Source organism: Rhododendron vialii, chromosome 7a, assembly GCF_030253575.1.
Source record: "Rhododendron vialii isolate Sample 1 chromosome 7a, ASM3025357v1".
NCBI classification, from domain to species: domain Eukaryota; kingdom Viridiplantae; phylum Streptophyta; class Magnoliopsida; order Ericales; family Ericaceae; genus Rhododendron; species Rhododendron vialii.
Window position 1 is genome coordinate 36476732 of NC_080563.1, and position 15769 is coordinate 36492500.

The 15769-nt window shown below is 38.5% G+C and overlaps 1 protein-coding gene across 5 annotated transcripts in view; it reads right to left on the minus strand.

Annotated features, from left to right (window-relative positions):
- The window catches only part of LOC131332046 (chaperone protein dnaJ 1, mitochondrial), a 44418-nt gene that overhangs the window by 27944 nt on the left and 705 nt on the right, over positions 1 to 15769 (minus strand). For 2 of the 5 annotated variants that reach the window (XM_058366078.1, XM_058366080.1), the window contains exons 3-18: positions 13926 to 14012; positions 13696 to 13787; positions 10278 to 10361; positions 9941 to 9979; positions 9615 to 9725; positions 9479 to 9520; positions 9292 to 9379; positions 6981 to 7045; positions 6767 to 6829; positions 6559 to 6631; positions 6106 to 6197; positions 5275 to 5346; positions 3643 to 3699; positions 3429 to 3477; positions 3228 to 3297; positions 1890 to 1979 (exon numbers count right to left, since the gene is read on the minus strand). In XM_058366078.1, the coding sequence (XP_058222061.1) occupies positions 1890 to 1979; positions 3228 to 3297; positions 3429 to 3477; positions 3643 to 3699; positions 5275 to 5346; positions 6106 to 6197; positions 6559 to 6631; positions 6767 to 6829; positions 6981 to 7045; positions 9292 to 9379; positions 9479 to 9520; positions 9615 to 9725; positions 9941 to 9979; positions 10278 to 10361; positions 13696 to 13787; positions 13926 to 14012 (1174 nt within the window). Of the gene's footprint in view, positions 1 to 117; positions 1113 to 1889; positions 1980 to 3227; positions 3298 to 3428; positions 3478 to 3642; positions 3700 to 5274; positions 5347 to 6105; positions 6198 to 6558; positions 6632 to 6766; positions 6830 to 6980; positions 7046 to 9291; positions 9380 to 9478; positions 9521 to 9614; positions 9726 to 9940; positions 9980 to 10277; positions 10362 to 13695; positions 13788 to 13925; positions 14013 to 15769 lie in introns of those variants that run through there. The other 3 variants (XR_009201576.1, XM_058366079.1, XM_058366077.1) reach the window with 3 other exon arrangements.

Sequence of the window (15769 nt, forward strand, 5' to 3'; positions counted from 1 at the left end):
ATAAAGTTTCTAGTCTATTTCTCTTTTTCAAGAGTTATTTCATGATTTGATTATACGTTGTGAATTTTAATCTTTCCCTCCTAGCATTTGCATCAATATGATCACAATTTTGTTCCATCTATTTTCTTCGTCTTTTGATAACACCTAAGATGACTATATGGAACCCGGAAACTCGTGCTCAGATGTCCAGACACAGCGATTCGTCTTGTGAATGGCACGCTCTACGTGAGGCGAGGCTACAGGGAAATTGGTTACTGTTGCTGATTGGGAGTGCATCTACCGATCTGTGTTGTACATTAACAAAACCATCATACTATGTTCACTCTCAACTTGTCTTCAATTCATCCTACTCTCACCACTTCACAATGTTTTCACTATTAGTTGTTTGCTTCTTGGACTGAACCCTCATCCATCTCAACTATACTCACCCTCTTAAAAACTGTTTTCTTGTAGCCCAATGATGTCTCATAAAGCATCCTTCGCCTGAATAGCCTTACATCTTGTTTTAGAAAACATTTCTTCGAATACCAAATTGTTATCATTGACCGTATTAACCATACTGGTGTAGTTTTAAGGTTGGGGAGAAAATTCACAATATTTTTGAAAAACAACAAAATGAAATAGGGACTGAGTCCATCATGTTAAAAGAGCAGACATCCAAGTTGGAATGTCAGGAAATTTTATTTTATTTACCATAAAAATATCATTTGTGTACATGTGATATATGTTGCACGTGTAAGAAACTATATGCTCTAAACAAAAGTAGGACAGACTCTGAGTTTGTATTAAATCGGTCCTAATGAATGGGGAGAAAGCATGACAAGATATGTATGAATTTTGTACCTTCAATGTCTGGAAGAATCGTCTCTTTGCAGAAAAGCAATGTCAATGCATCGATGTAAAAGAAACCTGTGCTGAGGATTCCAGCATAATGGCAGGTGCAGATTTAACATCAAAAGTGCCCAGGAAACGTTTTTCATCGCGTGATTTTGTTGAGCAGCAGAAGGATCAATACGAACAAAGAGCATTCGACAATAAACTTTGGACCCATCACACGGTCAAGAATATGCTGCCACCTGTAAGTTCAAGCAGTAGACAGCTGCTGATAAAGCCTGTTATCCATTTCCAGAATGTACACTACATTCAGAAAGGTGACTAAAGAGTGAAATTATAAATGATAAAGAATTCAACCAGTTCATATATCATTCCAAGTGAAAACCCAAGAACTTGGCACCAAGCCCATTGCCGCATACCTATGCAAGCAAAACTATTTAACAGACTAGAAGACCTATATATGAATTTATATTCAAAGATTACTGTCATTTACAAACCAACAACTCAAAACTTTTTCTTTCCTCATTTTTACTGCCCCACATTAGGTACTTTGAAAGAGTGAATTTAAAATATGTACACGTCCTGTGACAGAAAATCAGCCTGAAGCATCTTAATTGAATACATGTCCAAGTGGATGATCTTTCCTACAACCCAAAAGCCACCCAAATACTCGAAGTAAAATAAACAATAGTTAGGAGACATTTTTTACCAGAAAAAGGTATCCACTGAGCAGAGGGACTGAAATTTAGAAACTTGACAGCCAAACAGCACATAAAACAAGACCTTGCACATACATACATCACCCCCAAATGATGGCTATCTCAAAACCCTTACTTTTGTGAAGGGTATAAAATAGAGGAGGAACAATATTTAGGAAGGAAAAGGCAAATACGAAAGAAACTGCAATTTCATATCTTGCTTTCCTATTTGGAATAAAATGGAAGTTGCTAACTTGCTATGGCATCTGAAGGTTACAAGTCTGAAGATGCAGTAAATCTAAGCGAACCATGGTCACCTGAAATGCATAGGAGTTAAACATATGAGAAAAAACTTACCAATGTCCCTCACTTGATGCGCTATTTTCATGATTAATTTCCTCCTTTGCAAACTCTTCTAATATAGTACGTTGACGTTCATTTACCACGCTGCAGAATAAAAGAATAAAAATCAATTTGCAAGGCATCCTTTAAAAAGACAGAATGCCGGTTTGACGCATGAATTGATTCACTATCAAGGGGAATCGTTCGGTTTGTGTGTAAGTGAATGGTGGAAAGGATTCTCCAAGTAAAATAATGTGTACAGTATCCACATAGCCAAGGTAAGTCAAGGAAAGAGAACACAATCTTCAATTTCAGAAAAACACAAAATCTCAAAACGTCTTTTACAATCAAGTGATACAATGCTCTGATAGCTTTTGTTGGACCATAGGAAAATATATAGCATGGAAATAGAAAAGCTGAAATGGAAAAAGTTACCATAAAAGAAAAGGAAAAAAACTTCAAATGAATTGAGTTCTGTCGTGTCACCCATCATGCCAATTCTAACCAATAAAAGCAATTAACACAAAAGAAAACCCATTGCCCAGTATAACAGTTTTTGAACACCCTCAAAACTTTAGAGGCAATGGAGTAACAAAATAAGATAACATGCAGAAGCAAAATTACACATCAAGTTCGCGAATCAGCGTCTGTTTATCGGCCACTTCTCATGTAGGTTACAAGTATAACTGTATGGTATAGATGTCCCTAGATGACCATCACAAGATCTTTCTCCAAAAAAACTCCAATCTACACCATGTCCATGAATGACTAAAATCTAATCAATTGCCAAAGTCAAACTTCTCAATCTATGAGGGAATGAGGCAAAACACGAAAAAAGTTAAAAACTACTACATATATAATCCATAACAAGAAGTTCAAATCCCTTATAAAAGAAAGGAGCCCACAATAAAATACAATATATCCAAGTATTGCATTGATTCCTCCAAAACAAAAACGATTGCATTGATAGATCACCAATAATCCGAAAAACTAAGCTGTTAGGAAACAGACAAATAATGTAGATCAAGATATCCAACACTCTTCCAATTGTGCAACCCCGTATTGCACAATGCACATGAAGATGTAAACATATGGAAGAAACATGCAATCAAAGAAGAAGAATACAAACAGTGAACGAATGAAGAAACTCGAAACAACACTTCTCATAAGCCAAACCACTAATACCAGCTTAGATTTTGAATTGTCCTAAAAGCTTAAGCGGTTAGAAAATGGGCCCAAATGTATGTCTAAGCTATCTGACACAATTCAAGAGGAGATGGTAATTGATAGTAAAATCCAAGAGAGAGCATAGAGAAGATGCAAACTATGTACGTTACGAGGGAAAACGCTTACGTAGGAAAGTTAATGCGGAAACGAACATATTGATCCCCATGATCTACAAGAAAGCCATGTCTGGGCAACCCTGTGCGGATCAACCATATGCGCTTTAGAGAGAGAGAGAGAGAGAGAGAGAGAGAGAGAGAGAGAGAGAGAGAGAGATGGCAGATAAATCATCTATTATTCAGAAAAACAAAAATTGTCATCTCAGTCCACCTTTGCCCCTAAGCTTCATAAGCTGTCCATGCTGAACCCCCTTTGGTATCTAAAAGGACCACAATTCAAATACAAAAGGTGGTAACAATTAGTAAATGAAATTGCTCAAAAGAGAGCACTATCTTCACCAGACCAAAAGAAGCCTTAAGCAAAAAGTTAGGAATGGTAGTTTTTATAAGAATAAGACAACAGATAGTCGAGATAAACACTATACCTTCACTTCCTCTTTGCCGGACAATGATGGTACCACCACCTTACCACCCATAATAGCCTGTTAAGAAATTAAAGCTTCACAATTAACAAAGCTGCTTAGTTTTTTGCCAAAATAAGTTACAAACAGCTTTTCACACTTGAGAAAAGAGACTCGCGTGAAATAAAGCAGGATTGGGAAGTACATATACAAATTGTAAAAATTCAAAGAATGACCTAAAGTTGGAAAATGCCCGACAAATAAACAATACCAGTGTTCACTCCCTGAGCCGAAGGGATGGACAATACTGCTAAGAAATGAAGCAGAAAACAATCTCAGGTCCCCTTGCAAGAGAAATAATGTAGCTAACTTGAAGGAATTTGGACCAAACAGGTAGATGTTCCAGAACATCTAACATATGCCACGCATCAGAACAAGATTTGATGGCAAAATCAGTCTCAGTTTACTATTTTTTTATAGAACAAACTTTTCAGCCTTTTATTTTATTTTAAGTCCTTAATACAAATACTGAATAATAATGACCATATTCTTTCAGGCCCTTTGGACAAATTTGTTACTTGGATATGAGCATGCGGTGTTTGCTTAAAAAAAATTGGTTCAGAATAAATATCCACTGGATTTTATATCCCACAAAGATAAGATATACAAAACCAAGGGGTGTGGTAGTATTAATCTCATCACAATTAATCCGATGGAATTACAAATCCTGCAGATTGTATATCCCTTCACCATTTGTCCTGCCAAACAAATGGGCCCTCTATGTCTTGATAAGGGATGGAGATACACACTCTCTATACCAGACATACCACATTTTTGTAACCTAAAAATGTACCAAACCAGCTGGGCAGTAATTTTGAGAATTACAAGGTTAAAAATGTTACAACAAAAATCAAAGAGAACTCCAATCTCCAGTGATGCTTTGAACTCAATAAAACTGCTGCTTGTTGTCCTGTATTAGTCTAGCAGCAACAATGCCGGCTTAAAGGCTTTAACCTCCTTATGAATAGCACAAGTAAATGAAAGAGAAACAACTGTTTCAAATCATGTAAGAAAAGAGATGAATATGAATGAAAGCTCCAGGAACCAGGGCAAGCTGGATTTGATGGTGTCATCCGGTGAAGAAAGAGGATTTTTTTGATTGTACAAGCCTTGAAGCTGAGCTGTGGGGTATTTTCTATGGGTTGAAGATTATTCTCAGATATGACATGAAAGGAGATCAAATGGTATCAGATTCACATGTTGCAGTCTCTTTGATTAAAAAAGGGCCTCCTCAGAATTCCCCTCACAGGACGGTGTGGAAGAATGCACGAATACGTTGGCAAGTTCTGGCAGTTGAATGGATCATAGGCTAAGAGAAGGGAACTGCGTTGCTGACTGTCTAGCAAAGATGGGGACTGACCAAGACCCTTCCCATGCGGCCCTGGTCATCCCTCCAGATGAGATTCTGGAAATGCTTGCTAGTTGCTACTGATGCTTCTTGGGTGGCATTTCAAAGGGGATCCCTCCCGCCATTAATTTTTTGTTTTTTCTTTGTACTGTTTTTATTTTTCCTTTTCTTTTTTGCACAAAGTTTCCGACATAGAGGTGATATGAATACTCACAATGAGGCACATGTACAAGGAATATAGTTCTCACTTGTGTAAAGGTAATGTTAGATTCGACATAAACATCTGCACCATCCCTAGCAAAAATGGGATCTTCAGCCACCTGAATGCAACAATAAGACATTTCAGAAGAAATGAGAATTAGCATTGAAAGCAAGCAAGGACTGGAGCTCTGGAGGCGAAATAGGAAATTAAACACCAAAAGGCCCCAACAGAAAGTAATCAACCTAAGTATCTCTTATCAATTGTCTAATAAACAACTATTTGCTTATCAAACTTGTTCTAGCCTCGTAATTTGGTTAACATGACGGGACATAGCAAATGTTACTACAGTTTTCATCAAGTTCTCAACAGATAGCAAGTACTTGGAGCAAACACAACAAATAGATAGAAACATGACCATGCAAAAAAAAAACAGTTCACCAGATAAATCATGAAAACTGATTTCTTTAACTTGCTTTCATAAGCATAATAAAACAAAATTCATCACAAGCACTTTCTGTAGATAATGACTCGGCAGTAGCATATTTTAATTATCCGGCATTGAAAGTCGCTTAAATCAGAATAATAGATGACTTAGACACCAGCTGCACTCTATCAGGACTCCAGGATTTTAAAGTCCACCTATATCGGGTTACACACTCAACATTGAACCTCCAACAAATAGCACAACCAAACACAAGAACTGATGAAACTATCATGTTAACATAGTCTGAAGGCTCTGTTATCAACGACCTTTCCGGCAGTAAATATTGCACTACGCGAAAAATAATAATCATACGCGGCTTGTCAAGAGCCTCAAATAGCACTCAAACTTCGATCAAGTTATAAAGGATTATCAATAGGAGAAGTAACATTATGCCTTCAGTTTTATGTGCAGGCTCCCAGGTTGAGTTCCTCGTCTTCCGGCATTACCAGCTTTTGGAACACGGATTGTATCCCCAGTTTCCACACCTGATGAATTAATGAGGAGAAGGAATGAAAGATATTAACCAACTAATACTCAACGTAAGGTCAAGATTATTAGCATGAAGTACCGGGAAATGACACGCCTATTATGAAACAGAGGTTGCAGTAACAAAAAATTTCATTATTCTTCACCATTTAGTAACATGCAGAAATCAGAAACCATAGGTGGTCAGTCATCCATTTTTATTAAGATCTTTACAAACTGCAATTTTAGAATTTTGAAACCCGTCATCCATCGTGGACAAAAATACAATTGGAATACAACCTCCCAGCACAAATCACCCAAGACATATGAAGCACGATACTAGATAAGCTTGCAGACAAAATTTTCAACAAATGAATCAACCTGCCGGTATTGTAGCTTTAACCTCCTTGACTCCTTCAGCAACCCCTGATCCTCGGCATGACCTACAGTATTCCTGCACCATAAGAGATTACATAAAATGACCATGATGGGTATTGTTTGCTTCCATAAATCAAACTCAACGGAGTAATAATGACTTCATATCCATGTATCAAGCTCAATAGAATGGTCATCAGTTTACCCATCAGACCTTAATAATCCGTCCCGATCCTTTACAGGTACTGCATGTTGCGGTGAAGGGAGGAATGGTAACCTAGTAGAGATAAATAGGATAGGGGGAATAGATCAAAGAAATGACTCGTTACACCTCCAAAATAAAAGGTTAAAGAAGTTGCATGAAGAAAGCACTCTTTTTCAGAAGTAGCTCAATAACCCACATGAGTTTAAGTAAAAGAAACACCTACTTTACCAATGCCATCACAAGCCGGACAAATTCTGGCCTTGGCGTTTAGTGGGTAACCAAGTCCATCTGCATCACAACATAACAAAGGTCCACTAACTTATAATGGCAGCAATGCAACTTGTCACAAGAAGAAGATAATTGGCATTAGGACAAGTGCAGAGGTATACAAGCTTCTCAACCTACACAGTGGCAGAACTTTCATAGCAGCTAAAAGTTGACATTGAAGTTGAATATTTTGTCAGGAAAGAGCTGATATGGATAACTTCCTAGTGAAGACCAGAGGTACTTGTTTTACACGGTCGCAACTCGATGGAGGAAAGCCCAAATTAACACACACCAAATAATACATGATCAAGAGCATCAATATATTCTGCGAAGAGTGACTTCAACCCAAAGTTCTAAACCAGCTAAAACTAAAAGAAAAAAAATTAGAAAACACAATTCATCAATTATCCAAAATGTCTAAGTTATAAGTAAAATAATTGCTCGAACCCTCAAACTAAGTCATCCTCATCGATTTCTGACGTCTAAAAACTTTGAATCCTCAATCGGCTGCTTTCAATTGCACAAAACTCAGGGGAAGTCGTAAAACCCTTCTCTCTCGCCAGGTATTTATAAGGTTCGGTGAAATTTTGATTACGAAATTACCGAAATTAGATTACGAAACTCTCTCTCTTGAGGCATAAGCCTCACCAGTCAGGGCGTGAAAGGCACATGAGGCGTACGCCTCCGTAGTTCAAAGCCCAAATTTCCATGCCCTGGGGCATTTCGGCATCGCCCCGCCCCAACGCCCCAGGCGCGCCTCAAGAACGACTTTGAAAACCTTGACATGGACTAGTGGACAGAATGAAAGACAGGTGCCAAAAGAGAGAGAGAGGACGAAACCAATAAACGCATCACCATTCTACATACTATGCTTACATTTACATATTTTATCCCTGGGTCCCATGTAAACAAAAAAAAAAGTTTCCATTTGATTAGCATAGACACCAAAAACCACTATAACAGGACTGAACCACCCAAATAGGATTTTCCCAAGAAACATGTGAAGGAGAGAGAGAGAGAAAGAGAGAGAGAGAGAGAGACGGGGCTACGGTTTCAACCATGAGAAAGACACTAGTCGCTTCGGTCATATGTACTGCAAGGGGTTCAATAATGACATTGGGGCTACGGTTTCGACATCAATAGAAATACGCAAGCCTTTGGCAAGCGCTGCAGATGATGCGATAGAAAGAGATACTGGATAATCACCGTGGTCAAAGGTGGTGCAAGGGGTGTCACAGGGGAAGAGTCTCGAATCTCGATGGCGACAAAGGGTGGATCAAGTCCCCTCTGGTATCCTGCTTTGACACAGGCTTTTCTGTTTTGTTTCTGCTTATGTAGTAGTGAGTAGGCTGTTGTTGCTTGGGGTTTCTCCTCTTGTATCCTTCTTTGGCTGGTTTTAATAAACCAATTTACCCAAAAAAAAAAGTATTGGAGAAGAGACACGGTAGAGGTCTTTACAAACAAGGCAAGACATTATTGTTGACTCATTTTCGGGCAAAGCGGGAAGACATGTTGATGCCTTGCCACGGTCGGTTGTGAAGGTACAAGTGTACAACCATGGGTGAATAAAGGTCAACATTTCACAGGTCAGGGTGCTTGCACTTCTGGGGGACTTGCTTTGCATTGATGGCAATGTCTACTGTTCTAAAATTGCATGAGAGATCGAGATGGTGAGCAAGCCAGGGTAGCTGTATTCGCATTACGATAGCATCTAATGGATGGGTGTCTCAAAAACCAATCACACATGAGACACACCAATCACATCATATGCATTTTTGATTCGTTAAGCTGGTTAGCTTCCCAGTGTTTATGTTGTAATTTTACTCTCTTTTTTGTTCCTTTTTGTCTTTACCTTTTTTGAGGATTGCATACGGCTTGTGCTCTCTGCATTTCTCTGATGGAATCTCATTTCTGTCAAATCATTAAAAAAAATCTCAACACCACCCCCTTAGCAATTTCTGATTTCTCCACCTTTCCGCTGAACTTCAGGCATAAAGAAGCATATGTAGAACTCTCTAGTCCCCAACTCAGAAGGTCCAAAAGTGAGCAATCAAGTGGTTGCCTATGTTTTCAGGCAACATAATAGACAAATACTTCATCAAGGGAAAAGAATAAACATGCACGACAGCAACCATGATGTTTTATCTTAATTCGGTGTATTCCCTAATGAAAGCAACCCAATGCTCTATCAAAGTAGTTAATGGAAGTTATTCCATCTTGGAAGATATATGCCATCAGACTACAAAATAAAATTGAACTTCACTCACCACAAGAATCACAAGGAACACTTGCATCAAATGACAGGTGCTTGGTGCATCCCTTAGCAGCTTCAGAAAATGAGAGTGATAGCTCCACCTTTAACATTTAACATAGAACATTGTACAACCATCTTAGCAAAAGCTTAGAAAATTAATTTTACTGCATAGATGTTCACCAGAGACATAAGAAGTCAACCTGAATGTCACTTGCAAAATTCTCCGCCTCATTTTCGAAGATCTGTGATAAGTTATCATTCACTATAATTACAATTTCTATATTGCATAGAATCAATATTTGTTCAAGAACATAGTCTACTGAAGATGCAAAATACCTCAGAGAAAATTTTGTGGAATGAACCAGAGAATTGAGGACTAGAAGCATATCGAAACCCTTCTGCATCATTAGCAGTGTACTTTACATCCTGTGAACTCCTATAGCGCTCCTTTGTTTGACATACATAAAGAGAAAAAGTCAACTAGTCATAAAAACTTCAAGTGTAGCAAATCATAGTATTGCATCTCCGTTAACTGCATGGAGAGAGAGAGAGAAAGAGGGAGAGAGAGGAGACTAGAAAAGAAAAAACAAATGCAGTGAAAAACAAAAGAAAACTGATAAAAATCGTAACTTGCAAATTTACAAAGAGAAAAGAGTTTTTACCCTGTCATATTGTGCTCTCATGTCGGCATCTTGCAGTGTCTGTAATTCACCTTCCACAAGGGATACACAATGTTGTCAATCATGTAGAACGAATTTTCCAAGCACAAAGCTATTCACAAGTACAATAAGTTTCCCTGCCATGTGTATTGGGTATGTGCTATGTAATATGTATGCACTATGCACAATAGGCACACGTACACGCGTTTATTATACTGTTCACTTGTGCATCGTTGTCACTGTTCCTATTGTATGCGCTAATGATTAACACCTCAAAAGAGGAGTAAGCTAAAGGCATCACACAAGTGCAGAAGGTAAGCTGCATTAGACAAATACAAACCTCATAAGCATCTCTTATCTCTTGAAACTTCCTCTTGGCAGAAGGACTGTTCTTATTTGCATCTGGGTGGTACTTCTTAGCAAGCTGCACAGAGTATGGGAAATCAGAAATTTGACATACTTCTTCATCAAAATCATCGTAGCTTGACAGCATGGCCGAGAAAATGAGTAATTCTCAATATATAGTCCTTCTTAAGTCATGCAGTCAACCTTTATTGGAGAGGCAAAAATATTTTCTCAGAAACACACAGTGACAGATTGACTTCTAAAAGTCCACACCTAAAATGGCCACCAAGTGCACAAGGTCCCCGCGAATGCAGGGTCTGGGGGAGTGGTTGGATGCACTTCTAGTTTCACACCTTATATAAAATTTCTGAAATGTTTGCTTCCTAGTTCCTACTTGGGGAAAAACAAAAACAGTAGTGACTGGTTTAAAAATAGAGTTTAATGCCTGAGATGAGGTAACAATAAAATACTAACATGATGTCATTTTACACTGAGCTTTATCAGCTGTAAATTGCTATAACGAGTTTATGAGTATACACAACCATATAATCTGTTTTAATTGTCAAGGCCCTGAGGATGACTAGACCTGTAGGCCAGTTGTGGAGTCCTCAAAAGATGCTAGGACCTTGAGGTTGCTTCAGCCTCAGTAACTGATCCTAAGATTACTAGCTCAGCTGCACATAAATGAGCAGCTAAAGCGGATCTTTGCAAACGATTGCAACTATGAGGTTGACTATCGTAACTTCACCTACAGCAATCTTGATTTATAAGATAAGGCTTAGAACCAGCATGAGGATTGAAGGAACTTTTTGCCTATAGGGCATGCAGGGATGAGACATAGGAAGAAGGGTTCTCAGTCCAAGATTGATCAGAGACAATTCAGGGAGAGTTTTGAGGTCACAGCTGAATGATCTATGGAGTGCCATGGGGGTCGAATACGAGGAGCATATTCAGCCACCAGTCTTCCAGCATGGAAAAGAATAGAGGAGCTTGAAGAGGCAATGGTAGTAAGAGGCCTAGCTTATTCAAGGACTCAACAGTCAGTTTATCCAAGCAGCTTAAAGCAAAGCACTAAAGGCTGGAGACCCAGTCGCGAGGGATGGGGGAGACCTTGTAGGTAGAAAATGAGGTAGATTCAAATAGCGCAGCCTCGCCGTTTCTCATTTACTCAACTGACTCCTTCCACCACCAAATAGATAGGGACTTGCTGAATCAAAAACTTCTTTTTTCCTTTTTTGCCGATAAAAAAAAAATTTATTTTTCCCCTTTTGATACAGAGCCGCTCAAAAACTTATATTATCAAATTACAAGGATTCAGATGTCAATTGCTAACTATGTAGATTCAAGTAGCACAGGCTCACCGTTTCTCATTTACTCAACTGACTCCTTCCCCCACCGAACCAATAGGGAGTTACTGACTCAAAAACTTCTTTTTTCCCTTTTGATACGCAGCCACCCAAAAACTTATATCACCAAATCTAGTTAACTTACTAAGATTCAAATGTCAATTGTAAGTACAAATTAACAGTATAGAGCAGAAGGAAATCATTCAATGTTGAATTGCAACGGAGGGAAGTAGCATCTTTCCTTGGACAGGACTCAGCATACCAACGCCTCTCCCAAGGTGGCTTTTTAGCATGGCTAGTTGCAAGAAAGTCCATTACTTCTTAGGATAACACAGGGTTGAGGGGGGAAGTTCTTCAAGAATGGTGTTGCATGTGCAAGTATGCAGGAAAGGATTTCTAAATTTTCTAGTCACATTATTACACTGCCTAGGGGCGAATGACCTGTGGAGGCTTCTCTCTTTTCGAGAAACATGGTTACGCCTTGCATGGGGAAATCTTCCTCACTTCATGGGCTAAAGGCTGTCGGAAAAAAATAAAGAATGCTCAGAAAACTACCCTTTATATGGTTTTCATGTTATGTGTACTTGGGGAAAGGATCATTTGCAAGGAAAGCTCTATTCTATTCTAAGGAGAAGACTTCTTTTGTCTCTGCATTGTTGCGGAGATCTTTTGATTTTGTTCTAGGCAGCTATAGCAGTATACCATTTCAGAAATACCCACGTGCATTGTATACATGACGGGTAACTGTGAAGTGAAGTCCCACATCGCCTGGGTACCAAAGTAATATGAAAGTATACAAGGGTGCGGACACCCTCACTTCCATACCAAATGTCAAGGGCTAAAATACAAATTAACAGTATGGAGCAGAAGGAAATCATTCTATGTTGTATTGGAAGGGAGAGAAGACGCATCTTTCTTTGCAGGAAAGGATTTCTAGTCACATTACTACACTGCCTAGTGCCGAACGACCTGTGGAGGCTTCTCTTTTTTGAGAAACATGGTTATGCCTCGCACGGGGAAATCTTCCTCAATTCATAGGCTTAAGGCTGTCGAACTAAAGAATGTGTACGTGGGGAAAGGATCATTAGAAAAGGCGGAAAGCTTTATTATATTCCAAAGGAGAAGATTTCTTTGGTCTCCTCATTGTTGCGTAGGGATCTTTCTATTTTGTTCTTGCCAGCTATAGCAGTATACCTTTTCAGCTGTTCAGAAATACCCACGTGCACTGTATACATCATGGGTACCTGTACCCTCACTTCAGTAGCTAACTTTTGGGGTCCCAAGACCATGTAACAACTAACATGGTATCAAAGCTAGGTATCAGAGATGGGTAGGGTGCGTGTCTCTGGACAACACGCAGCAGCTGAGCACGTTGAGCGTGAGGGAGGGTGTAAAGCGAAATCCCACATCGCCTGGGTACCAAAGTAATATAAAGTAGCTAAGCGTGAGGGAACCCTCACTTCAATAGCTAGCTTTTGGGGTTGTGTTTTTCCCAAGACCCTGTAACAACCCCAGCATATTGTAACCCTTCTAATACAAGTCTCATACAAAAAGGAAAACGGTACATTGAGCTCTTCTAAAAGGTACGTTAGTGTATACTACTGGTACATCCCCATATATTTGATATATGAGGAAAGCAAAAATAAATCTTGAGAGAGCTCCTTCAAAGGAAACTTTAGTATCTTATGCCGATAGCCAACTGACAAGGAAAGCTTTTTTTGCATGGCAGATACAAATATCCATTATCTTAGGTACATGAGGAACTGGCCCAACATATCTCACAATTTGGATTCAACTGATTGTTAAACCGAAGCATCCAAACCAGAAGCTCCTGTTTCCCCCTCAATTCACAAAGCCCAAAGTTGAAATTTTCTCCGCGAAGAAAAGAAGCCAGCAGGTCCTTTTCCGCAGTAAACTTTTGTTTAGATGGATAATCAGTCAACATGTCTATATAGGAATGCAAAATGGACACAACTTTAATATAAAGCTTATTACACATAAGAAATTTAGAGCATTGCAAATAAAACCCATCCCTCGACAACATATGAACCGTCAAAATGTACTTACTGCATGAAAAGCCTTCTTAATCTCATCTCGACTTGCATCTTTAGAAACACCAAGGATTTCATAATAATCACGTTTTGGGGAGTAACAACATCCTGGGGAAAGAAATTATTATTTTATTAGGATCACATAAAATGGGGCAGTATGCAGGAGTACTAGTTTAACCAAAATGTCGAAACAAAAACAATGATGGAGGCACCGGAAAAAAATGGTGGTTTCCAGGGAAGGGAGACCTGTGGCATGAATAAAACGCTTCATTTCCAGCATTCTTATGGTTGGTAATTCAGCATGCTTTTCATCATAACTGCAATTGTAGAAGTCTGTCGAAAGAAGCATATTAATTTCATAACAATCACTCAATAGTCAGTGATTGTCAATACTAACCACCAGTTTTATCACAAATTTTATTAAGTCAAACACATGTATTTACCAGACCACTATCAGCTATTGGACATTTTATTGTTATATAACAATGACATGAATTATTCTGGATACCTAAAGCATCTTGACCATCTCTCGGAAAGCAAATATGCTATGCAACGGAAATCAGATTTCTGAAAATCTAGAGCTGTTCAGTTGCATCTTAGGACAAAGTACAAACTAATCTATATCATCAATATACTAAGGGAAAATGCATTTTGGTGTCCTCATTTTGAAGGTGTCTACTACTTATATTCCAAAATTATACAACTCAAACCTCTTAATACAATTGAAACAACATTAGAGTGTACGTACGCAAAATAAGATAGAGAAAATCATGCAAAGTTCTACAAATTGTACACAATTACGAGTCTGAGAGGGAAAGAAATTTCTTTTGTACTTTCTATGCATAGGATTTATAGAAAACAATATGGCAGAGAACAAGATATTGTGGATGACAGAAAGGAAGATGGCACACCTAGTAACAAGCCAGCAGTTTACTCTTTCCATAGCAAAGTAACAAACTACAAATCCTCATCTTTTCGTTGTTGTTTTTGCAGTTCTATTCCTTTATTGTGTAAGCATCGTGAAAATCAATCTTTTCTGACTCCATACTGTGAAATGACCTGATTTTCTAGGGGCTCTTCATTTCTATCAACAAACTAATTTTGGCATATGATTTCATTTGATAGGTGTGCATTTCGGATAGCCATCACCCAAATTTGGAATCCGCTTTAAAACGCTCTCTCTGCCTCTTCTCTTCTCTCTGCAGCGCATTCTCTCCTAAGAAAGCAACCAGAAGAGAAATGCTTGGAGAAGATCTGGTAACGACAAGTCTAATCCCCACAAACACTCTTGGATGATGCCACCGAAACAGTTCTTCAGGTCTGTTCTTTTCCTTAACTTGGTTTCTTGGTATTCTGAATGCGTTCCTCATTCTGACTTCCACAAATAAGAATCTTCATTGCATTTTTGTGAGCTAGCGCATCACACATTTTGTTAGGTATTTATTCCATTCAAGAGGTTCACAAACATGCATTATAGAAAAGGAATAAGAATGATTAAGGCCCTGCGAGATTTTACCCCAATTTTCCTACAGGGACGTTAATTCAACGAGGAAAGACAAGAACCAAAAACATTTGTAGGTTTTGCAAAAGTACTTTGACCAATTATTTTTGGAAGAAATTTTCCAAAAGACGTGCATATGCCCAAGAGAGTGACATAATGTTTTTTTTTTTTTTTTTCGTACGTAATTTCATTCCACCAAAAACCAAGAAAGCTACAAAATCTACGGGGCATCCCCATAAACAATCTATACAAGAAACAAAACTACCTATACAGGAGCCTATCAACAAATGTTAATCCTGAATATTTTCAAATCACAAAGTTTCCCATTGTGAGAATAGAGTTTGACAGAGGACAAAGAGCTGTCTAGCTCGGATAGCGTCAAGAACAGCTGCAGCTAACCCATTCACATCTTTGTTCTTACTTTGGAATATCCTTGTATTGCGCTCCCCCCACAAACAGAGTGACATGTCACATAATGTTACCAGTACTATTTTGTGGTTTTCAACATAAAACTGCACACGCATCACGTGTACCCAACTTCTAGATAGTAACAAGTCACTTTTAAATACATAAAATCACGAATAGGTAA